This window comes from Podarcis gaigeae, assembly GCF_964106915.1.
Source record: "Podarcis gaigeae genome assembly, chromosome: 6".
In the NCBI taxonomy this organism is placed as follows: Eukaryota; Metazoa; Chordata; class Lepidosauria; order Squamata; family Lacertidae; genus Podarcis; species Podarcis gaigeae.
The window spans coordinates 65,501,040-65,527,039 of NC_139682.1; the positions used below are offsets into that span (position 1 = coordinate 65,501,040).

The 26,000-nt window shown below is 40.4% G+C and overlaps 1 protein-coding gene across 7 annotated transcripts in view; it reads left to right on the forward strand.

The window, feature by feature from the left end:
- The window catches only part of ST6GALNAC3 (ST6 N-acetylgalactosaminide alpha-2,6-sialyltransferase 3), a 267,781-nt gene that overhangs the window by 127,591 nt on the left and 114,190 nt on the right, over window positions 1–26,000 (forward strand). For 6 of the 7 annotated variants that reach the window (XR_014565334.1, XR_014565335.1, XM_083743134.1 and 3 more), the window contains one exon: window positions 2,136–2,327. The exons of the other annotated variant lie outside the window; for it this stretch is intronic. Coding sequence is in view for 4 of the 6 variants with exons in the window: in XM_083743131.1 (XP_083599257.1) it covers window positions 2,136–2,327 (192 nt within the window). In the remaining 2 variants the exon portion in view is untranslated. The remainder of the gene's footprint in view (window positions 1–2,135; window positions 2,328–26,000) is intronic. 7 annotated transcript variants of the gene reach the window in all.

The following is a 26,000-nucleotide window of genomic DNA, read 5'->3' on the forward strand; positions in this document are numbered from 1 at the left end:
AGCTGTAAATCTGTAAGGTATTTTATAGTACCTGCTAGGCAGTGGTAGTTTTTACAGAATATGGGCACAATTCACTGGGAGCTTTCCCTGTATATAAAGTTCCATTGAAATGAGTGGTTGATTCATCCATTGTGTTTAATGTCTTCCCTTTTCTTGTCCGAGTGGAGTTGTTGTTCAACTTCCATTCATTTTAACAGAGCATGGCAAAGCTGATATCTCAAGTGAAGCATGCCCAGTTTTCATTCACCAAAAATGGACCAGGTTTTCTGTCATTTTAGCAAACACAAATTTAGCTGCAAAACATTGGTTTTGCAATGTTCCCGATGATTAGTTTTGTGGATGTTTATGCACACAGGCTTAAGACTAGCATTTGCACAGTAAATTATAAATACGCATTGGTCTCACTTGATAAAGTATCCTATATTAAATGAGTGCAACATTTATATTTCATTAATGCATAGATGCCAACTTTGAGCAATAGGTGTTCAGGAAGCAAGCAGCATATTAATATTCCGCTGAGTCTCATTGAACAATGATGTGTGTCCTTCTTCGGTGTCATTTCTTGGGTGCTTTTTCTAAATTTGGGCTTTAAAATTTAGTAAGATAAACTCCATTTGACCTTTTCTGGATCCAGCCAATTTGAAATGTTTAGGCATAGAAGTACCAGTTTGCTAAGCATCGCCAGTTCTTCATGTGCATTCTTCAACACCTACCCTCACACCTGTATAGGGATTGCACTGTGCTCAGTGAACACATTGTTCTAGCAATAATTGCATGCAGTGTCTGGTGGTCAAACTTCAAAAGCCATCATTAAGACATAATGTGCACTTTAAAGAACACTGGTGTTTTTAAAAACTCGTTTATTTTAGTTTTCCTTATTGGAGCTCCTTTTCTGCTGTTTGCAATCATGAAATTGCTTTCAGTACGATGGTTAAATAGCAGGCAATGCAACATTGCAATATGAGATGCGATGCAGGTTGACCCAGGCATGAAAAATTGACAGATCTAATTTACACTTCTCCTACTCCATTCTCACTCTGCCACTCAATTTTACTCCATCCTCCCTACCCCCATCCAAACAACATTCCTGTAGCTCTCAATATTGGCACCCTGCATTCCTTGTCCTCTTGGTATCACTTGTATCTTTTTTTTTTTTAGCTCATCACCCTGAGTCATTAAATAGTAAAGACCCTTGCTCTGTTGTTTTGATCTGTTCAGCAGTTGGGATGTTGTTGCTAGTAGTTTTGGAAGAGACAGATTTTGCAGTTTGTAGTCACTTGTAGATATATGACACAGGCTTTGCTTGCTCAAGGTGAATTTGAAGACCCTGCAAGAAGTCACATTTCCATCTGTGCACTACTAACAAAAAGGGGGGGGGGGATTAAAACTAGGTCTATTTTTGGTAAGTTTTTTTTTTTAAAATAAATAAATAATGAACAAGAGAAACTATCCTCTAAACATACTTTGCCCCCAAACCAATTACTTTATTTTTGATAACTATGCAGCTCTTTACTTTCAGAAACATCTGTCACTTTAGCACTTTAGGAAACCCTTGCAGTGTTTTCATGATGCTACAGTGGGGTGATAGCTGGTTTTCAACGTTGTGATGATCACCAGCTAAACATCACAATATATTGATATATCATGATATGGGAAATAAGGATGGAACTATGTAGAGGCATTGGCTGGCTTCACAGTTTTTCCCACATTGGTATTTTTGCATTGCGCACATGTGCGCACGTATGCACACACATAAATAATGCTTTGTGATATATTGCCAGACCAAAAATTATGAAACCAATATCACAATATGGACTTCTAACCAGTTTTGTGTGATATATTGATATATTGTCCAGCGCTACATGATGCTTGGACCAACTCCAGTATGTCTGTGTACATGGAATGGCTTCCTAACACAAATACATATATGTGGAACAGGGAAGTGATGTGTGCATGCATTTCTTTGTCAGTGCAGACTAGCTTCCTTTTATTGAAATGAGCAGGGATCTCCACATGTGCAATTTCTCCCTGTGAATATCAGATCATATACAGCGACACTGAACATAGGTTTGGGTATTTTCTCCCTCGCATAGGTTGAAAAAATCTTTTTTAAAAAAATTCTCTCTCATTTGCAGCGCAAGGCTATTATTGTGCTTGGTTTTGTAACCGCCTTTCTGCTCCTGATCATTGCCCGCCTTACAAACGAAGTCAGCTTTCCTCTGATATTCAGCTGCTTTGGACAAACAAGTGCCAAGTGGGTGCCATTTTATACACAACGGCAACCTCTGAGGACACACTATGGATATATGAATGTGAGAACCCAAGAGGTAAGAATTCACATTAAAGCCTCTTTAATGTAAATAATTTATTGTATTATCAGCAAAACTAATGATTCATATAATTTAGAATAGTCCATATTTTGTCTTGTCCAGTAGAAAGTGACAATAGCCATATATTTTTTAAATCATGAGTATTTAATTGGTTAACCCTTCTTGCATGAGGATTTGCAGAGAGCTAGATATCTATGCTTAATGGTGCTTATTCCTTAGTAAAAGTGTGTTTAGGACTGAAGCCTTAGCTATTTTTACTGAGCACAGAAGCAAATAGCAAAGTAACTTCTGATAGCTTCCAAAAGCAAAATAACTGTTTGTCTTCCTGAAGGCCCAAGGGGCATATCATATGGAGCATAGCATCTTTCTTTTCAACAAATACAACCTTATCATAACAAAATATAATTAATATAATTAAATGTTCCCATTCATATTTAGTATAAATTAATTTCAGAGAAAACATGTCGTGGTTAACTTTGATTAAAGCTGTGAATGATACAATGCTGTTGCTATGGTCTCTTGGAGCTGTAGCTATAGCAACAGTTGTAAGAAAAGTTTTATGTAAAATAAAAAAGTATGAAATCCCCACTGCAGAATCTTCCCCCGATGATGGAATCCAGTGTGCTTCTAACACTGTATATATAGAAAATACTAGCACAAGCTAGCATAAATTTTAAGGCAATCATTCCCAATAACACAACAACTCCAGTCAGGTGATTTTCCAGGGTTCAAAAACAGTAGCATCCATGAATAAAGGAGAGTTTTTCCTGGGAAGATATCCGCCTTTGAATACATAGAGGGTGACGGGGGCAGAGCTAGAAAATTTGTGCACGCTCATGCCTTCTCGTTTGTTCACTTAAGCCCTAACATCAGCACCTGAACAGGGCTTACACTACAAATGAAAATTGCTCTAAATGACAATTACATTTCTCTCCCCCGCCCCCCCCCCCCCGGTGTCCTTATTTCTGGCAGCTTTCACTTCTATGTATATATTTACAGTAGTTGTGTTTTAAATTGCACTACTATTTCTAGAATTATCTTTCCCATATGCCAGTGGTGGGAAACCTATTCAGCTATTCAGCTCCAACTCCCATCAACTCCAGGCAACATGGCTAGTGGTCAGGGATGTGGGAGTTGTAGTACAGCAGCATCCTGCTCTGTCAGCAACAATTTATGACAGCAGTCATACTCTCAGAATAAAAGCTTGTGGATGCTCTAGGTTAGCCGCTCACCTAGCTTTGATGTAAAATGTTGTGTCCATTCAGTGAATCCAGGAAATAACCTCATGATTTGTGATATTCTCATATCTAGGTCAAGATCAATGACTAGCAAGGGGATGGAGAGGGGTAGGAAGGAGATGGAGACTGTATTTTATACATATGCATTGCACTATCCAATATGGATGATAACATGCCACATTTAATGGTTCTCTGGGGCTGCATGGAGCATAGGGAGAGAGATCAAGGTCACTGTGCCCTCTCTCTCCATCTTAGGAGTGCCCTCTCTCTCCATCTTAGTTCTTCACTGAAGCTGCACAGTATGACCAAGGGGCAGGATTAGGCCCAGCAGGGGAGTAGATAATTAGGAAAATTTCTTCTTCCAGTTTCCACCCCTGAACTCCTCTTTGTTTGAAAAGCAGAGAGGAGAATTATCATTGACCCATTACCATGATGCAGAAATGGGGACAGAACTGAGAATGGTAGGGCCGTCCTGGTTTGTGGGCTCCCCAAAGGCATCTGGTTAGCTGCTCTGGAAAGCAGGATAGTGGACAAGATGGGTATACTGGTCTGATCCAACAGGACTCTGTTTATTAACTTACAGAGATTTTTTTTTCATTTTTGTTTTTAATTCTACTCACATAGCTACAACACTGGATTGGTTAAGAGAGTGCATGATGAGGATGTGATATGAGAACTCTTGAGTCACAAATTAAGCTGTTGCAATGGTGAGAGGCAGCCAGGAGCCATGCGAGGTTGCTGTACTCATAGCTTCCTCCACCTATGCCAGTTATTGGTATAAGGGACAGCATTTGTGAATTGGTATATAGACTCTAGCATCTTTCATCAACAGCAGCATCTCTAATTCAGAGATGCCTAATAAATAATTGTGGAACACTTAGTATTTGTCTGGTGATCATACATCTTCCGTAAGATATATGTAGCACTTAAGAAGGTGAAATGTAGCGGCACACCAAGGTGGTGATTGATCGACTATAGCACAGTGAATCAATGTTTCCGTATTTTGTAACCATTCAGTAATTTTCACTCCAGGTTAAAAAACGCTTATGTCAGCAGAATGGTTTCATAATTTCACTGGAAGTTTAGAAATATAGCCAGTTGAAGTTATAATGACTTCCATTGGTACAAGTTTGGAGGTTCAAAAGAACAAAAGAAGAGGAAATAGGATGCATGCTATTGGTTGTGGCACCTAATGGGCACCTCCCGCTACTTCTTGTGTGTATAATGGATATGGATATTGTGTACATATATGTTCACTCTAATTGCTGTAATTTTCTCATGTCCCAAAATGTGTACTGTACTTTGTACATGCAGTAGCATGAATGCACATAAGCCTACATTCTTACTGTGTGGTGTATATTTCCAGCAATGTGAACTGGCTCTAAGGAATTATTCATCCCGGGTTGCCCTTTGTGCAACTTTCGCAGTGACTGAGAATGTCAAAAGCACTTCCATATTGTCTGATGTGCCAGATGACACAGTAGGTTCTTCTAGGATTTCTATAGCATTATGCTTCTTCAGAGAGCACACGAAGAAAGGAAAATACCACTTCTAGCCCTTTCTTCGTGATTCAGGGGGACTTGAAAGAGGGGAGCAAAAGTGTTTAGAACTTTTTGATTCAGAGAGTGGAAAGGAAAATTTATTTCCACTTCCTTAAAGGAAGCATGGATGTTTTTATGTTCTTTTATCTAACTTTCCTGTGTATTATCTTCAACCATTTGATTATCTTTTAAAGTCACCTCTAGTTTGTTTGGTTTTTCTCATTTCTCATTTTCCTTGAATTTCTTCTCCTTTTTCTGTTCCATACTGGCTGGCTTCCATTATCCTATAGCATGCAGTTCAAATTTATTTTGGTAGCTTATAAAGGTCTCCATGTTCTGTCTCCTCCTTATCTTTCACTTCACTTATCTCTTTATACTCTACTCCCTCTTGTTTTTATGCTCTAGTGGTACTTTACTTCTTGTCAAACCCTAAATCTCATATGTTATTTCTACACTGCACCTTTTTTGTGTCTTGCTGTTACTTATCTCTGAAATATCCTGCTCCTGCTATTAGGACATCTTCATCATTTGGGGTTTTTTAATGGTGGTTGAAGTCACAGGTGCTTCCGCTTTTCTTTACAGTTAACTCTCCTTGATTTTGTTTCACTTTCAATCCTTCCCTATATCTCCATGATTTTTAGCTTGTGTCCAGGATCTGTCTACAGTTTTATTTATGATGCAGCACATTATTTGGAACAACAATTAACATTTCCCCCCATAATTACAAATGAAATGCTAGATATATTGCACTTAACTTGCAGTGCAAACCAACCGATGTCCACTTAGAAGTAAGTTCCATTGAATTCAGTGAGATTTACTTTCAGTTATGCATGTAGAGCAGTCTTTCCCAATCTAGTGCTCTCCAGATGTTTTGGCCTATGGCTTCCATTATCCCCAGCCATCACGGGAAGGAATTATGGGAGTTCTAGTCCAAAATATGTGAAGAGCACCAGGTTGGTGGTGGCTGGTATATAGGCTTTTCAGCCTTCCCATTTATTTGGGAATAAGTCATACTGCACTAACTTCAGAGCCAACATACACAGGGTGATGAAGTGTGCTTCCGGAAGAAGTGATATGCAATCAAACTGGACTGGATTATCAGAAAGTTAAGAGATCAAGATAAGATTGCATCAAGATTAGGAAAGAGGGCAGTGGAATTTTGATGTGCCTGAGCTAGATGGGCCTTTGGCCTCATCCAGCAGAGCTCCTCTTGTGCTCTTAAATATTGTTCTTCATGGAGTCTCTCCACTTGTCATTCATGCTAACTCCACCCAACATCCCAACACACTCCCCTGCTGTCAAACATTCCTCCACTCACTCTTCTGTTACAATGCTCTTGAAAGTAGGTTTTAAGAAAATGTCAAAGCTGTTTCTATATAAAACGTAGAGTTTGTATAGATTAGATTTATGTCATCTGGAAGCACAGACCCTCCAATTTCCCTATTTTCCAGGGATGTCCCTGATTTTGAGAAGCCGTCCTGGTTTCTGATTTGATCCCAGAATGTCCCACTTTTCCTTAGGATGTTCCTATTTTCATCAGAGAAATGTTGGTGGGTATGGAAGCACTTGCCCCTTAATAAACACACAGACCCTTTTCTGCTAGGAGATTATGCGCTGTGTAAAAAAGCTGTCCATGGAAAGAAGTGTAAGCGGCCTAGTTACAAATTTTCTTGCTCCCTTTTACAGAGATGGAAGGTAGCTGGAGTTTGTGCTGCCATTTTAAGCTTCCAGTGTCATCTGAATTATTAATGTTATTTATTTATGTAAATTTGATTCCTGCTTTAGCTTTGAAAGCCTGGGATAGTTAATACGTTTTCCAAATAGATGGAACACATGAAAATAAAATAAAAATAAAATAGGTTAGGGCAGCTATCGTTATCCCCTGAGCCACACTTCTGTTGTTCACTGTACTGGCTTTCTTGCATGGAATTAATATAATGACTATTTTACCCTTTCTGCCCTTAAAAGAAATGCATCGCTCTCAACATTACAGAGGTGAAAGATGCAAGCAAGCATTTCATGCCAAAGGAGCTGAATGGCTATCCTACAGAAGTCTAGATTGCTCTACACCCTAGTCTGTGGCCTTTTGTGCTTCAAATCTTGTGTTCTCTGAGCCCTAGACATCTGTTCACTTGCAAGGGCTTCTGCTTCCCTCATTCCTTTAGCATATAGCCCCAGTTGGGACCTAGTTTCGCTGCAGGCCACTTTAAAAGGATGGCAGGTAGAAGAGGGCCATGTCCACTCTTCACTTCCTTACCCTTCCACAATGCTTGCCAATAAAAGCAGCATCACTTGCTATCTCCATTGCCCAAATCCAGTGGAGTGAGAGGCATCTGGGAGGGTGTGAAATTGGACTGTATCCTGGCAACTTTCACATCATTGATTTGTTTGTGGGTAGCCACCTGAGTTGAAAGTAGTACCTAACTTTCATGCTTTGCTATTACTGCTGCCCTGCATGAAGACAGTCAAGAGGGGGCAGGTGCACAAACTAGGAGTGTCATTTCTGAAGGGCTGCTCCCAATGCATTTTGCTCCCTGAGGTGATGACCAAGATGGTGCCTCCTCACCATTCCAAATACAGGAAACTGTCTGAACTGGCAATGGAGTCTTCACTGTGAGAAGTGAGGTTACAGGGAACCAGCCAGAGGGCCTTCTTAGTAGTCACGTCCACCCTGTGGAACACTCTCGCACCAGATGTTTAGTGCTTCGTTGGAGCAAACATCAATTCAGGTTTTCTGCAGATTGCTACTTGCTCAGATTGAGCTTTAAAGAGTGGATTTTTGTGGGGAAATCTCCGGAGCAAAAAAGAAAAGAAGAGAAAGGAAAATGTGCTTGGACGCAGAGATTTAAAGCACAGACTGGGCCTGGAAAGAGCGATGGAAAGGTAAGTGTGTATAAGCCCCCACTCTGCCTAAAGACAGGGCTGGCCCTGCATTGTTGTGCTGTTGCAGAGGGTTATTGAGCACACTTCAACCTCACAGAGGAGCAGCACCAGCCAGGTAAAAAAGGAAGTTCATGAGACAGTTGTGGCCCTGCTTCCAATGCATCCATTGGCCCTGCACTAAATGAGTGTGCACAACAGAGGAATAATCTGCAGTGGTGTGAAAGGATTCTAGAGTGTGCCTTGGTTTCATGTCCTACCCTCCTGGCACCCCTTCTACCTCACCTCCTTGAGACAGAGAGATTGAGAAATGGCAGGCACTGGAAGGCACATTTGAGAGGCTAGTTGTGCCCCCCCCCACTAAAACGGTTAGTATATAAGAAGCGCTGTGCTGGCTCAGACCAAAGGACCATCTCATCCAGCATCTTATTTTGCACAGTGGCCAACCAGGTGGTTCCATGAAGCCCATGATGTATGCAGCATTAAAGCAGTATCTCTGTCTTGCAGCTTCTTAGTACCTCTTTTTCAGTGGCGTACTATGTTAGAAACTGAAGGTTGCCTATAACCATTATGTCAGATCGCTTCTCGGCCTTTTGGCTAAGATCAAGTGTAGTATAACCATTATGTCAGACCTTGGAATAGAACAATGTTCTTCAATGTTGGGTCCCTAAGTGATATTGGACTACATCTCCCATCACACCTGACTATTAGCCAAGCTGGCTGGGAATGATGGGAGCTGTAGTCCAACAACATCTAGGGACCATATCTGAATTCAGAGATCAAGCGTATTTTACATGTGTGTTTTACATGTAACGCAAGGTGAATTCTTTGGAAGAACCCCATCCCCCACAGCTGTGTAAATGAGAAGGGCAGGCTCTTTAGACATTTCATTAAATCAATAATAAACATGAGCTTTGCTGGCGATTATAGAAAGCTCGCTGAATAATAATACCTGAAACATTTTGCTGACATCAATCACTCCCTATCTTATAAAAAAATTATCTCTGTTGCTCTTTAAGAACTCTCACACATTTTTACTGAAGTGGAAAATCATCTTTCATAATTTATTATCTTTCATAATTTAACCTCCCATCCCTAAGGCATCTCTGGTTTGCGTTGTTCTCCCGTCACATTTCTTTATCTTCAGAAATCTCCATATTACTATAATTGAGACAGAAGCGTACATTGTACAACATTCCACTAAGTGTAGTCCTGCGATTGCTTCATGAGTTGTGTAGATTGTGGGGTGGAGGGGTGGGGGTGGGGAGAAAGAGCAAAGCTTGCAGCATGTTGCATAGCGAGTCTTAATAAATAACCCTGGAGATGTTTAATTTAAGAGTAAATTAGTCTGTCAAGCTCAGTGGAGTTCAAACTGCTCTGCAGTAAGCTTGAAGCTTACCCATCAAGTAGTAAACCCCATACAGTGTAATTGCATCTGTTTTGAGAACGAACTACAATAAGAGGTGAGTACAGGACCATAATAATAATAAAAATGCAACTATTGCCCTATAAAAGAATTTAAGGGAACAAGGAACAAAAACTCCACATGATTCTTCTGAGGCAATTGTTAAATGTTAGCATTTTGACATTTTGGACCTGTTTTCTTCATCTTGTTTAGAGGGCTAATGTGCATGGTTTATGTAATGTAATGGGAGAATGTAAAGAGGGAGAAGTTCAGTTACAAAGAAATGGAATGCTCTCTTGTTAATCTGCTAAAAGGTCTCTTGCAATCTCAAGCTAAGAATTGGCTAAAGATAGAGCATTGTGGAATCTCTCATTCACAAACTGGTACCTAAAAGGATTCCCCTGAAATATATTTTTAAACGCCTCTTGAACATAAGATAACAAAATAATAATAAGAAGAAAGATATGGTTCATGAACATTCTGTGATCAGCACAGTCAAGGCATTTACACTGGAATCTTACTAGATATCATCACCATCATTTTACAGATATTTGTTCAATGCCTTGTTGTCTCATGCCTATTTCAGTGTACAAGAAACATTCCCAGAAGATTACACATCTGCTCCACATTGCCAGGCTTCCCTAAATTCATATATGTTCCAGGACAGAGAAAGCACTGGTCTAATTAGCATCACTGATGAGTCGTTCACTTCATCCTGACATCATGGTAGTGTCGGTGGCGATGATGATGAGGTGCCCTGTATCATTAAATTCTGATTTGCAGTTACTGCTTGTTTGACAGATAGGGGCAGAGCTTAGCCAGGAAAGAGTTTGTCTTAAATGAAGAGGAAACATCACTCTGAAGCTGTGGAGGATGCTGATACTGGAAAATTAGTATGGAGGGAAAGTGACAAAACAAAAGCATTTTAAGCCATATTCCCAGCAGTAGCTAATGTTGTGCCACATTCAAAATGATGGTTCTTCACTGCCTGGCAGAACACGAGCTAAATTTTGTGATCAGTAGAATTGGAGTACTTGTGGTGTGCAGTTTGTCGATTATCATCTGGGAGCTAGCATCACAGTTCTCCTTCAGATTGCTGTTAAAGGCTTTGCACCCATGCCAGTTAAGTGTTAGTTATTCTCTTGTTTTGTTTCCTGGGGAAGCAATGGCCTTGCACAAGGTCATTCCGCTTAGGGAATGCATTTTCTCAATACAATCCTGGGAATAATGCAAGGGCTATAATATAAAAAGCCTTCAGAATTCCCAAGTTCTTCCTGAGTTAAGAGAAAGTCAGCATGTTCCCTTGAAGTAGACGTCTGCTCTTGCTCTCGAGTCTTGTACAACGATAGTGGTGCTTCCCACATACAATACTGCTCCCTTTAGCCGTGCAGTGCTGTGGCTTGGGATTGCCATTTACAGCTGGCCACGAGGAGGCAAAACATTTGGATGTTGGGTGCATGGCATTGTGGTTTATAAACCTGTGTCATGCCCCCATTGACTGCTTTTTGTGGAGGGTGGGACAGGAAGTCCTTCCTACTCATCGGAAGGTGAAGTTGTGGCATTAATTTACAAGGTCCTTTACAGCTTGGGTCCAGGATACGTCAAGCACCACCTGATCCCTTGTATCTCTGCTTGGTCATTGAGATCATGGGAGGAGTCACTGGTCCCCAATGACTTGGATTCACAGCTGTTATCTACCATAAGCCATGTGCTCAGTATTGTGGGCCAAATTTTGTGGAACTCCTTTCCAGTTGAAGTCACACAGGTCCCCTCCCTGGGTACATTCTGGAAGTTGCCAAAAACTTTTTTTGTATTCCAGCAGGCTTTTTAATTGAATTCTGATTTTATAGTTAACTCATTTTAGTTGTATTGTATTGGATTTCCTGTACACCACAAATAAGCTACAGTTCTGGAGACTGTCTTCCGAAAGGCTTTCCCACCTGCTATTTAGCACTGTTGCCAATCATTTTATTATTCATTATTAAATATCACACACACACACACAGTATTAGATTTTTTCCAGACAAAAAATAACGTAGAACTTTCAGAGACTGGAAGCTATCTTAACACATCACAAATACAACTGTACAAAATATCAGAACAGAACTTTGGAAATGAAAATCAACAACAAATATAAAAGCCCGCATTCAAAGCAACACAGTGAGCTGCAAAACAATATCCTTTTAAACACCTGAGTATGTTACAAGTAAAAATTTGGCACAAAATTGCAGTAAAATTCACACATGTTAAAGCATTGCAAGTAGCTAAACAAAAAATCACTAAAGATGAAACTGCACCCACGCTTCCCTTGGCAGTAACATTTCCCAAGCACATCCTTAGCACATTCTTCCACTTGCAAACCTCATTCTCATCCACTCCCAGCAATCATACCCATAACACAGTTAATCCCAAACCAACCACCAGGCAAAGGTTGTCACCAGGCAAACAGAGTTAAACATAATTTACAACCAGCTCATTCACCTACTTCCATATAAACAACAGCATAACTACTCACTCCCTGTCTCCCACCCAGGTATACTCTATATTGGTTTAGTATCTCACATTGAGTGGTATTAAGCAACTTTATAACTACAATAAATGTACAACCCAGACTCTTGCCCTGGGCAGCAAAACCACAATTCTGTTTATCAGTCAATAATGCATCACTCCCTTTCTCCTCACTGCCCTCACCCTTGTAGTGACTGCAAAGGGAAAAGCTAAAGAGAGACCATTGCCTTTGGTGTCTTTTCACTGGGGTTGCAAACCCTAGGGGCGTTGACCTAGTGGAGGCAGCTCACCCCACTTCAGCAGTGTTCTTCTCTAGTCGGTACTGGGGAGACAAGTTAGTGAGCTGCAGCTGTTTACATTCTCCTACTCAGGAATCAAGGGACGCAGGTGGCGCTGTGGGTTAAACCACAGAGCCTAGGACTTGCCAATCATAAGGTCGGCAGTTCGAATCCCTACGACGGGGTGAGCTCCCGTTGCTCGGTCCCTGCTCCTGCCAACCTGGCAGTTCGAAAGCACAAAGTGCAAGTAGATAAATAGGTACCGCTCCAGCGGGAAGGTAAACGGCGTTTCTGTGCACTGCTCTGGTTCGCCAGAAGGGGCTTAGTCATGCTGGCCACATGACCCGGAAGCTGTACGCCGGCTCCCTCGGCCAATAAAGCGAGATGAGCACCACAACCCCAGAGTCGGTCACGACTGGACCTAATGGTCAGGGGTCCCTTTACCTTTTACTCAGGAATCAACTCCAACTTAGCATCAGCACCCTGGCTGGCAGGGCAAACAGGAACAGAGTGGGCAATGAGATGAAATGGCCTCTCCCTTGTTCCGTTGCTCCTTAATTCAAAGCAGGTCAGCGTCAAGAACAAATTTGAGAGCAGGGATTAGGAGCTTCAAAAAACCCAAAACCTTTGACATCATAAGAGGGAACCTACAGAAACAGTCAGTAAGAAGCATGTTTCTAAAACTTGGACTGTCCTTGAATGACCACAGAAAAGCCTTATGACATCATGGAGACACAATGGAGGACTCCCCCCCCCCCCAGATCAAACAATTCTTTTAATGACAAATTTGAGAGTTCCACAACACTCTTTTCAGGGACCCAGAAATGGTTCCTGGGATGCAAGTTAGCCATCTGTGATCTATGTAATGAAAAATACTATACTTTCTTGTTTTCTTGTCTCTTATTGATTTTTGTACTTAAAGACTTTCTGGCAAGGTCTATTTTTTATCATCATAAAGACATTTGCAATCTCTGCTGCTGGGTTGGTTTGGCAGGCTTGCTCACTTCAGGTGTTAGTAGTCAATTATTATTGTGCAGAATATTATAAGAGAGGAGGAGGCCCCTGGCATTCATATGTTTTGTGTGTGTTGGGAATGTTCTTTTAAAGTGTGACTGTTGTACAAGTTTTGTCTTTTCAGTGTGGGATATGACTTCCCTGCCTCAGTTTCGCCACTGCTTAATTAATTTCAACCTGCATCTCATAGTTTTTGAAATAGCATCTGGGATGTGCCAGTTTGACAACAGCAGCCTTCTGGGTCTGTCTTGGAAGGTCTTTGTTTTGGTTGAATATATTTGGACCCTAATCGAGAGTGAATTAAGAGAAGCTACTTGAGCTGTGTGTGAGTTCTTAAACAGCTGCAGCAGAGATGAGGAAGGCGAACTGAAACTGTTCTTCTTACTCCCCACAACTTATTTTCATGCAACTCCTGCTAATGGGCTCAGAAATCATGTGTGCAACACCTGTTTTCAATTCCCCATCCAACTTGGAATGTAGGCATGGAAGCTAGAATAGGACACTAGGCATCATCAGTTGCATGTCCTATTTCTATGTCAGTTAATATTTTCGTACCCCTGAATCTTGTAATTATGCATGTTTCAGTTTAGGTAGCAAGATGAGAAGACATTCATTTGAATTATGGTCACATTTGTTGCTGCACATGTGGTCTTTGAAATTCACTATTTATCTCCTGATTATTCAAGATAATCAGTAATATTAATGTAGATCCTCAAGTGCTATTTGATGCTCAGTTTAATTTTAAACCTCAAAATAATCTTGGCGTGAGCTTTGATCCTTGTATAATAGCTTCCTGAAGGCTTACTCTGTGTCACTTTCAGTGGAATTTTAATCTGAGAAGGTGCACTGGAAGCTATCTAGAAATTCAACCTGTCTTGTAAAGGTGTATTTGATCTTAACACATCTGAAGGCTATTGAATGGTTTTATTATGAAGCTTACTAATACCATATTATTTTACTATTAAATCTTCTTTTACCGTTAGATGAATGCTTAAGAAAAAAAAGATTATCTCTCTATGACAGGCAGCATTTGCTACTTATTTCATTATGCAAGGTAGTAGCAATGTTTAGGCAGCTAATGCCAGTTAAAAAGGTGCCCTAGTCTATCAACCATTCTAAACCTATGTGCTTTGCAAAGGGTCCACTTCATCCATTAATGGCACATAACAGATATTTCTGTCACCCTGCTGTGCATTTTCTCCATTTTTGATAAATTAGAATTAACTTTCTATTTTGCATACTTGCATGCCTATTTATCACATATATTTACAAACCTATTTTAGTTAGTTGACAAAATAATCAAAACAACAGGCTCATTTGCCCATTACACTTGTGACAGGGCTCATAACAATGCATGCAGCCTCCACAAATAGAAAGTGTCTCTATTCAATAGAGAGTGCACTTATTTTGATGTCCTGGTGCAGAGGAAGCAGCCATGGCAGCTCTGCAGTGTCAAACAACTTGTTTTTGTAATAGAGAAGATAATTGGATTTAAGCACAATGAACACATTTTTGCATGCCTGCCATGGCAACCAAATAAGTTGAATTTTTGGTTTAGACTTTTACGTCGCCCTCCCCTCTTCAGTGTGCTTCTTTGATTTTTCCGTTTTTACAGTGCAGTGCTCGAAATAGCAATGGGAAGAGCAATTTAAATTAAATAAGCCATGCTCAGGGAAACAAAATAGGATCAGCAATACACAGGACATGGAGGGACAAAAGTAATTGGTAGCTCAGCAGTGTTGGCTCCATGATTTGTGGAGTGGGGGCTGAGGATGGCATACTCAGTGTGGCTTACGAAGATGGAAGAAGTGGGACATTGAAACAACTCTTAGGCTGCACCTTATTTTCTGAGATAAATTGTGGAAATGGTAGTGTTTATTAGAGTAGTAAATGAATATTGTATGCAGTTGAGACTTGTGAATGGGAACAGTGGCGTAGTGTGGGGGTGCAGGGGGGGGCCGGCCGCACCAGGCGCAACATCTGGGGGTTAGGGGGCACAAATCCACGGGTTAGGGGGTGCAAATTACCTGCCTTGCCCCGGGTGCTGACAACCCACGCTATGCCACTGAATGGGAAGAATGAATGGTTTGTTTGGGTGTGTGAATGGAATGTGCATGTGGTGTATGCAGACCGTATGACACTGCCATGCATTGAGTCAGACCGTCTGTGCATGTAGCTCATTATTGTTTACACCGATTGGCAGCAGCTCTCCTGGTGCTCAGATTGCATCTGAGACTCCTGCATGCATCTACAGCCCCATTTCCTTAAAAGATGGCAGGAAGGTTAGGCTAGTTGCATGTTTGTATGTATACTGTGTGTGAACAGTGCATGAGCGCATGAATGTGGCAGAATTTAATTGGTGCCCTTGCATTCATGGAAGGACCTTTGACCCAAAGGATGCTTCTGTTCATGGAAGAATATTGGAGGGAATGTTTGCTAATTCTGACCCCCATCCAGAGCAGACCACACCACTTCCTGCTAATTGGCTCTGGTACATTAGGGGTAAGGGTGGGAAGTGTTCCAGAACAGGGTATATAGTGGCATGAAGGTGGTTGCCAGCGAATGGAGGAATTGGCTTAGAGAACCAGTGCAGTATAGCAGAGTATAGACTAATAGGTTCTAATCCCCACTTGGTCATGAAGCTCACTGGGTGCCCTTGGACCAATCACTGCCCCTCAGCTTAACCTCTACCTCACAGTGTTGTGAGAGGAGGGGGAAGAACTATCTACACCATCTTCAGCTCCTTGGAGGAAAGGCAACATATAAATGTACTAGACAAATAAATAAATAACTAGGCAAAATTGAGCCATTAGTGGAAGCATCAGCTGGATCCAAAAACCCTTCCATGAGCACAATGGGATTCCACTCAAGACTATTGTTATATTTATTTATCAGTACTTCGCCTTTTTTCCTGACGTGAACTCAGGGATGGGAAAAGATGAGTATGTGTGTAGATAAGAAAGGATATAAATATGATAGTTCAAATAAAAATGCATCCATGTATTTTCTCAGGCCGCCTCCTGATGTAAATAAATTTGAATACTCAGAAAGCCAAATGAATATGAACACAGGTTCTGCACGTTGCCCTGTGTGCAGTGATTCAAATATCTAGACCTCGGTGGATAAGATATTTACAACACTATTGCTCATGTTCAGAAACATGAGCAGCTGTGCTGCAAACAAAAAACACACATCTCGCATAAGACAAGCAGGCCGAAAATTATGTGCTGGCAGTTAGCATTTTTAGTTGTACACACTGCTATGCAAAGCTGAAAGGAAATATCACTCTTCTAGGATTAATACATTTTGCAGCATAAATGGAGAAAATAGCCTGTCAGCAGAGCAGGGTTTTGCTGATTGTAAATATGTTTTTGCTATTGCCCCTTCAGTGTAGATGCAAAATGACAACAATCAATAAATGGAAGCATTCCTAGCCAAACTAATTATATTTCTCTGGCAGCATGGGTGGCTACTTTAATTCCCCTGAGTAGCCAAATGGATCCATTTTCTAGAAGAGAAAGAGGGAAATACAATGATCTTTGGAATCTCCTATATTACATTTCTTAGATACACATATATCTTGGGCAACATCTGTAGCACACAGCGCCTGTCAGCCTCAAATCTCCCCTCCTATTCATGTGTCTATATGGAAATTAGGTAGCTAAATCATTTGAGAGAGTATCACAGAAATGTGAATGTTTACAGGAATTGGGTTAATTTCAGATATAACTCACATATCCAAAGCCAGTGCCTCCAGTGGTTTCATCTGCGGTCTTTTGGAAGCACCTCCAATTTGTATTCTGTATTCTCTGAAGTCCAGCAACTGGGAAGTCAAAATCACCGCTCTGCTGACTTTCTTATATAGGAAAAAAACTAGGATATCACCACTGGTGTCAAAAAGATAGTTTACAGATCAAACCTGTAGAAAGAATGTTTTCTGCCAGGGATTGTTCCACCTTCAAAAATGCCGTACAGTAATAAATGCCATTTGCTTGCATATTTTATGCTTTACTTGGCTAATGCGTGTGCTGCATGTACACCAGTGTTTTTCCACAAATGTGTGACTGTGTGTGTATCTTGGCTATGCCTTACATAGGGAAACTCGGCCCTCCAGATGTTTGGGGACTACAACTCCCATCACCCCTGACCACTGGTCCTGTTAGCTAGGGATGATGGGAGTTGTAGTTCCAAAACACCTGGAGGGCCAAGTTTGCCTATGCCTGCCTTACATGTTGGCTACATGCAAGTAACAAAATAAATAGCTGCATATGTAGTTTAAAGTTGTGTTTATACCACCTGGGGCTTGTCCCACAGCAGGGACAGTGGCTTATAGGACTACTGGTATATTGTTTATAATGGAGGGCCTGAGATCTGTAATAACATTTGTTTGCATAATCAGATCACCAAGATTGAATATAGAAATGTTAGTAGTGATATTCAAAAGTAGCACAGAATGGTGAACAGAAGGAAGGCTTGGAAAGGTGGATCTAGAGGATGAGATTTACACCATGGAGTCACTACAGAATAAGTGTGAACACCTGTAAGCTTATTGTTTGAACACAGTGCAGTGTAGTGGTTAGAGTTTTGGACTAGGACGTTGGGAGACCAGGATTCAAATTCCTACTCAGCCATTAAGCTAACTGGTTGATCTTGGGCGAGGCATCATCAGACTAATTGACCTCACAGGGTTTTCGGAGGATGAAATGGGGAGGAGTACTGTAGTGTCATTCCTCCTTGGAGGAAAAGTGAGATAGAAATGTAATAAATATAGATAGATGATAGATGATAGATAGATAGATGATAGATAGATAGATAGATAGATAGATAGATAGATAGATAGATAGATGATAGATAGATAGATGATAGATAGATAGATAGATAGATAGATAGATAGATAGATAGATGATAGATAGATAGATAGATAGATAGATAGATAGATAGATAGATAGATGATAGATAGATAGATGATAGATAGATGATAGATAGATAGATAGATAGATAGATAGATAGATAGATAGATAGATAGATATAGATAGATGATAGATAGACAGATAGACTAGACAGATGATAGATGATAGATAGATAGATAGATAGATAGATAGATAGATAGATAGATAGATAGATTAGATAGATAGATAGATGATAGATAGATGATAGATATAGATAGATGATAGATAGATAGATAGATGATAGATAGATAGATAGATAGATAGATAGATAGATAGATAGATGATAGATAGATGATAGATAGATAGATAGATAGATAGATTGATAGATAGATAGATAGATAGATAGATAGATAGATGATAGATAGATGATAGATAGATAGATAGATAGATAGAGATAGATGATAGATGATAGATAGATAGATAGATAGATAGATAGATAGATAGATAGATGATAGATAGATAGATAGATAGATAGATAGATAGATAGATAGATAGATGATAGATAGATAGATAGATAGATAGATGATAGATAGATAGATAGATAGATAGATAGATAGATAGATAGATAGATAGATGATAGATAGATAGATGATAGATAGATGATAGATAGATAGATAGATAGATAGATAGATAGATAGATAGATAGATAGATAGATGATAGATAGATTCGACAGTTCCACTGAGACTGTGTCAGTCATGTTTGTTTGTTTGTTTGTTTGTTTACTGACAGTATTTCTAACCTGCCCTTCACTGAAAGGTCCTAGGGCAGAAAATATAAACATGAAAAAACAGATTTGCATTTTAAAGGCTGAAAGAAAACACACCAACAATAACACAAATCTCCATAAAATCACAAAATCATAAAGTCACAAGGCGGCGGCAGCAACAAAAATGAAAGCTCAGTGCACCTCACTCGACCCTAGCAGCCTGGACAAAGAAATGCAAAGAGTTCCAATGCAATGAGAAAAGCTGGGATAGCTGGAACAGGTTATAGAAAAGCAGCATCCACCTCCAATGCTTTGTCCACTTTCACAGGAATTCCTTGGGTTGATGACGGCAATATAATCAAAATGCTGTTTTCTCTGGCTAACCCATATCAGCTGGTGCACATATCTAGTTATGACTTCAGTTGGCTGGATCTGTGCCCAATTGATACAACATCTCTTAGCCATCCCTGGACTGCCTTTCTGTTAGTGCCATGTGTAGTCACTTCAGCAGCCCAAGAAGGTCTCAAATGCTATATCATAACCCCATCCCCAGAAATTCGTAAAGTGAGAATTGTTGTGATTTTTTTAAGGTAGGGTTGCCCAGCCTAATAATAATAATAATAATAATAATAATAATAATAATATATTATTATTATTATTATTATTATTTATACCCCGCCCAGCTGGCTGGGTTTTCCCAGCCACTCTGGGTGGCTTCCAACAGAACACTAAAATACAATAACCTATTAAACATTAAAAGCTTCCCTAAACAGGGCTGCCTTCAGATGTCTTCTAAAAGAAGTTTGGTAGTTGTTTTTTCTCTTTGACATCTGGTGGGAGGGCGTTCCACAGGGCAGGTGCCACTACCGAGAAGGCCCTCTGCCTGGTTCCCTGCCTATCCAGATGTTGCTGCAGTTCCCATCATTTGTAACCATAGACTGTTACAGTGCAATGCTATGTGTCCCCCCAGCCCAGAAGTAAGTCCAGTCCAGTTCAGTGGAATCTCTTCTTAGGTAAGTGTGTATAGAATACAGCCTTAGTTTCTCTTCTTTCGCCAGCTGAATGTGCTTCACAGTATTAGGCTGCTAACATAGGGTGGATACGAAACTGCAGTGATGTCAATCCACATATTGCTTGGCTTCTAAGAAAACATTTTATTTGTCTTTTCATCTACCATCTTAAAAGCATGCTTGGTTGTTCCAAGTTGACAAATTTACATGACTGAATGTTATTTCAGTAACTGTCAATGAACCAGAATAATTACTGAGTATGTCCGTCCTAGAAATATACAAATTCAATGGAATGTGTGCGAAGAAATGTACTCTTGAGATATTTGTAGAACGTGTAAAGCAACATCCCCAACGTCACAAAATTAAGCAGATTCCATTTCAGTGAAGTATTTAACCAATTAGGTTTAAAATAATTTCTGAAATGATGAAGAATAGCCTGGCTTTCTTTTTTCATGTAATTAATTTAAAAATCTATTTTAGTTTTCCTTCAGTCTCTTCCAGCTCTGCTTGCTATTAATTATTTGTCACTTGCTAATAACGTCCATTCCACCCATCAACGAAAATGGATGACTAAAAAAATAAATAAATCTAAAGTTAGATTGTTTATTTTATCACCATGTTTTTGCCTCTGTTAAACAGACTTCTATTTTAAAGCAACAACAACAACAATACTTTTAACTTTAGAAATGATTTGACACTGGATTGCTATAATTTGACAATGAATTACATAATGGCATTATTGTTTTATCTTGCATAAAGTATGAAACACTAGAACCTTGCAGTCTGTTTTTCTTCTTTGGGACTTGCATTGAAACAGGATCTGGCAATCTCAGAGTGAAATGTAGGTTTCAGAAGCTTGTCACTTGCTCTATTGTTTTGATATATTTAGCAGAACTATTTTGGTCTCCTCCCCCCCCCCCCCCATCTCTTCCCCTCCCCATGTCATGTTTTCCCCATAGCTATTAGGAGTTTTGGGGTTCACACCTATGCATAACATGCTGTTCATGTGAATTAGGATGGGAAATGTGTTGAAATAACACACAGAAATGTCCAGCTGGCAGCAAATTCTGCCAACTGTAGCAAAAGGGACAAGAGAGCAGAGAAGCTTTTGTAAACTTGTAGATCAAATCCTTAAATATCCAAAGCACTTTTACGATGGTGATGATGATTAAATGAATTTGTGTCCTGCTTTCTAGAAACGTATCCCCCACAAAGTATCAAGCATAGTACACAGTTTTTAAAATCCCAAAAAGCAAAACCAAAGCACAATGTACACCTACAAAAGAGATGCATGTTCATATTTCTGTAAATAGCCGTGAGTGTTTCAACATCACTGCCCCCTGCTACATCTCCCGCTTCCCAAAAGCTGATCCTAAATTTGGGGGCTCTTCATATCCCAGCCCCTGTGGTGAGCAAGTACAGGGGTCTTCTCTGAATCAGAGCTCGGCTCCTTTGTGGGAAGTTTAAAATTATATCTGTGGTCATGCACATGTTTATATTAGTTAATTATCATACAGCAGGAGAATGAAACCTTTTGTGGGCTTTCGCACCAAATCCCACATCCCTGGTTCTGTTATGGGGTATGGCTTTCTCTCTTATAGCCGTATCCTGCACATCACTTGTTAATACAGGGCTTTCAGGGATGCGGGTGGCGCTTTGGTCTAGACCACTGAACCTCTTGGGCTTGCCGATCAGAAGGTTGGTGATTCGAAACTGCACAATAGGGTGAGCTCCCATTGTTCTGTGCCAGCTCCTGACAACCTAGCAGTTCGAAAGCACGCCAATGCAAGTAGATAAATAGGTACCTCTGTGGAGGGAAGGTAAACGGTGTTTCTGTGCGCTCTGGTTTCTGTCATGGTGTTCCGTTGCACCAGAAGTGGTTGAGTCATGCTGGCCACATGACCCGGAAAGCTGTCTGTGGACAAACGCCAGCTCTCTCGGCCTGAAAGCGAGATGAGCGCCGCAACCCCATAGTCGCCTTTGACTGGACTTAACCATCCAAGGGTCCTTTACCTTTTTTACTTTACCTAATACAGGCCTTCACCAGCCAGGCTAGCCTGCTTCAGGTTTAGGTAAAAATTAGTCTGAGAAAGCATTCCCTTTTCAGATTCCCTGACCTGGTACCCTCCAGGTATCGTAGGCTAGAACTCCAGCCATCCACAACCACCATTGCCAATGGACAGGCATGATGAAAACTGTAGTACAAAATGCCTGTATGGTGCCAGTTTGGGGGACATTGCTTTAGAGACTGTGGCACACTAGAAACAGATCAAGCTGCTACCCCTTTTGTGTCTTCTCTTTTAATCACCCTTGGGAAGCACATGACATTCACACAACCCCAATTTGGTAAATTTCTTCCCTCTGTCGCCTTCATGGCACCATTTGAGAAGCAAACATTTATATGCAGAGATATTTTGTTGAATCAGAACTTCCATTCATAAGAGATGGGGACAGATATTTAGTGTTGCTTACCTGCACCCTAATTTGCTCCCATCTCAAGGTCCTATATCATTTTGGTTGACTCGTCCATAACAATGGGAATAAATTACATGTCGCATGGATCCAAGTGGCATTCCTAGTTGTGCCTTTGAAAGTCAGACTTCAGCTTCTGCTATAGATACATTGTACAGATGGTTTTTTAATGTATAAAGCATTGTGCAGATGGTTTTGATGTATAATTCATGATTGCTCCTGAGTCTTCCCACTGCTAAGGGCACTCTATTGTTCATCCTTTCTTTTTTATGTTTTAGCTTATATGATTGTTATTGCCCCTCTGCCTTGCTTACAATCTTCTGTATTGCTCTACAAAAGTCATTTATTAAGACATGAGTTATGTCTACCAAAGTGCTGTGCTTTTCTATATCCCAGCTTGGCACAGCGACACATGTAATTTAGAAATGAGTGCTATGTAAGAAGCCCTTTTTACATATTGGATTTTAGAAGGAAGGCTGCAGCTTAGAAGGTATTAGCAGAGAGATTTATGATTGTGCAGTGCTATATTGTGGTGAAGATTTTAATTTGTGGAATAGGTCACTGAAGCTCAGAAAAGGCACCTGTAGCTATTTGTGTTAATTTAACAAAAGAATCCAGCAGGCTGTTAGTCCATAACTTAATTGCCTTGAGTAGAATATTTAACCTGACATTACAGTTTGTGCCTGTATAGGGTAACCAGAAGCTGCTTCCATTCTGATTTTATGTAGTTTAAGTTCTGATCCCAGGACTGTGGAGAGCTGAAATTGACATCCACCTATATATATATTGGCGTTCCTCCCATGCACAGAAGTCTGCAGGTTTCAGTTGATGCTGAATGCCAGATGGGTACTCCCATATAGTGATGGGAACAAGTCTAGCCGCCTTCTAGGCTCACTTGCTCCCCACACCTCTCTTCCGGCAGGGCCATGCAGAAGAGTTTCACCTAAGTATTGTTCTGAATGACAGCTTGCCATGTCATTTGAACCCAATAAAGGGTGGGTAATCTTAAATATGTTTTTTTAAAACAAACAAACAAGCAAACCCATTGTTTATGTAGTCAGCATTTCAACAAATGATACTTAAGATTAACCACAGTTCAGGTTTGAATGTAATACAAAGCTGTGGTTACCAGTAATTAAAATAAGAAGGAAACCCTTCCAATCTCCTCTTTGTGGCTGCCTTAGAGAAGTAGAGGAATGGGAAAGCATGCAAGCTCAGGGAGAGGGTAGTCTCTCCCCTGTCATGGGAAACCATAGTTTACCATGATGCCCAAATACTGTCATTGTATTTAATCTAAATATCATAGCATCTGCTCTTCTATTTTCCATTGTGCTCTTCAAGCCTTAGCTCGGAGCAACCTCTTAAGATCAAGATAGTTTGGATGGGGAAACAGGCATTCCCATTGACTGTTCTGTTCACCTGGAGTATCTTTCACATGCACAATGGAGCCTTTTTATTATGGCTGGTGTGATTTGGAGAAGTCAGTGTAAGCTGGTTGAGATTTTTAGATCATGCTTTCCTTGTTTTTAAATATAAAATCCTTTCACTCACCCCTTTCCTACTAGGACTGCAATGTCCCCTTGAGGCAGCAGCCTTTCTTTTGAACTTTCTGAAATGTGCCTGCTGCTGGAACTGTAGCAAGAGAGAAGTCACCATGAATAGTTCACTTAACTAGTATTCAACAGATACAGTTCTCTCTCTGTTTAGCCAAAGGCTGCTTTGCATTTCCCTGAAACAGTTGTTTCATGTTATCTCTGTTCCTCCTCTGTAAAATGGCAATCGTCCTTACCATATTCTGTTTCTACCAAGCTGCTGTAAATACAAAAGCCTTTTACAGATCACATTGCTAAGCATTATAAAAATACTGAAACAGGGAAGTACTTCCCAGATAAACTGCAATGTGTTTTATTTATAAGACACCTTTGTTTTAGAGCAAAAGCAGCTTCAGAACAGATTAGGCCACATCCCAACATAGATTTAAGCACCTATTGATTTCAATAGAAAGTGCACCTTCTTTTGACTTGCTGCATTTCAGAGTCCCTCTGTTTTATTTGATGGTACTAATGTATTCATTCAAAATGGCACCCTGCCATTGTGTAATGGTTGGCTGCATGAATGCTACATAACAATCCAGGATGCTCTTTGCATAACCCTCTATGTAAAAGAGAGGGGGCATGAAAATTACATTCATATAGTTCAATGGAAACAAGCTAGCCATTTCTCAGTGATGAATTAGAGGACCAGAAATAAACTGGAGGGCTAAGAACTCCACTTCCAACCAGTTAATTTCATGAGGCAGAAGACAAGGCACAAATCTGCTGATGTTTCCAAAGTTTGTTGTTGTTGCCATGCTCTCAAGAGTGGGAGGGGTGCTAGTAAGTGCCGTACAAATAACACATTTATCCTGCTGCAGTTGCCAACTTTCTGAAGTGAATGTGAAAAGTGAAGATAACAGCAAAGTTGCAATCACTTTAAGTTGCCAGAAAGAGGTTTCTGGAAATTATCAAATGCTCTTGTTAAAAACCAATAATTGATGAGATTGCTGTTTTCTTTGTAAGAAGTAGTTAATAGGCCACTGTTATCTCCTACAGTTTGTATATTTGGTATATTCAGGTGCAATATTTTGAACCTTTCCTTCATTTTAACAACACCATTTGAAATGAAGTGGTTATAGCAGGGTCCTTGTGATGCAATATATTTTTGCGCTTAGTCCTTGAAGTGTTTTGTTTTTCAGACAGCCTCACTTTCTTCATTTTGTGAGATGATTTACAGTTCCTTCTGCTTGGCCTCTTCCTCAATGCCATGCTTTCTTTCATTATAAATCAATCGAGTGGATGAAGCAGTATAAAACCCTTTCCAGAAATCCAGATAAATTATATCCACTCTTCTACCAGTGTGGAGATACACTCAAGAAATTCAGCAAATTTGTCATACATGATCTCCCTTTAAATAACCTCTTCTTACTGACCCTTAACTGTTCACTGAAACCAGAATGCTTTATCACTGCAATAACTGATGGGTGAAATTTTGCAATCAGAAATCCTTCTAGGAAAGAAACTTTGATCTGATTGTTTCTCAGATCCAAGGTTGCTAGAATGGATGGAAATGGTAGCGGGGTTCAAAGCCATCTCTACAATATGCAGCTAATGGGGCATGGCCTCCAGACAAGCTGGGGCACCAGCATGTTGTGAGAGTTCTGTTTTCTGCACTTGCCTCAGAAGTACCAATGTGAGGCTTCTTCCTACCCTGGACAGCTCCATGCAGGGCTCTGAGCAGGGCTCAGCTGTTGCTCCAAGGGCAAACATACTCAGTCTGAACCTTCAATAAGCACCTCTTAACTCTCAGTTGCTAGTTCCTTTAGTGAGAAAAGTGTCTCTGTATAAAAGGGCCCATTTTGCTTTAGCAGTCATTGACTCCAACAGAGCAGGAGAGAACGTAGTTCCACTAGGGCTTCTGAGCTGAAGTCCTCAGCGTCAGAAGAGGGCAGCACATCATCCTCTGCCTGCAAAGACACTGGCACAAAAGGCTTCTCTTGCTTGTGGCTGCTTATATGCCTCTTGAAATAGCCCTGAGATCTGTTTCCTCTCTCACTCCAAATCACTAGCCTCTTCAGAGAGAGGTGTCTGACGCCAGGATCATGGCAGTATAGCTTCATATTAGGAGGACGC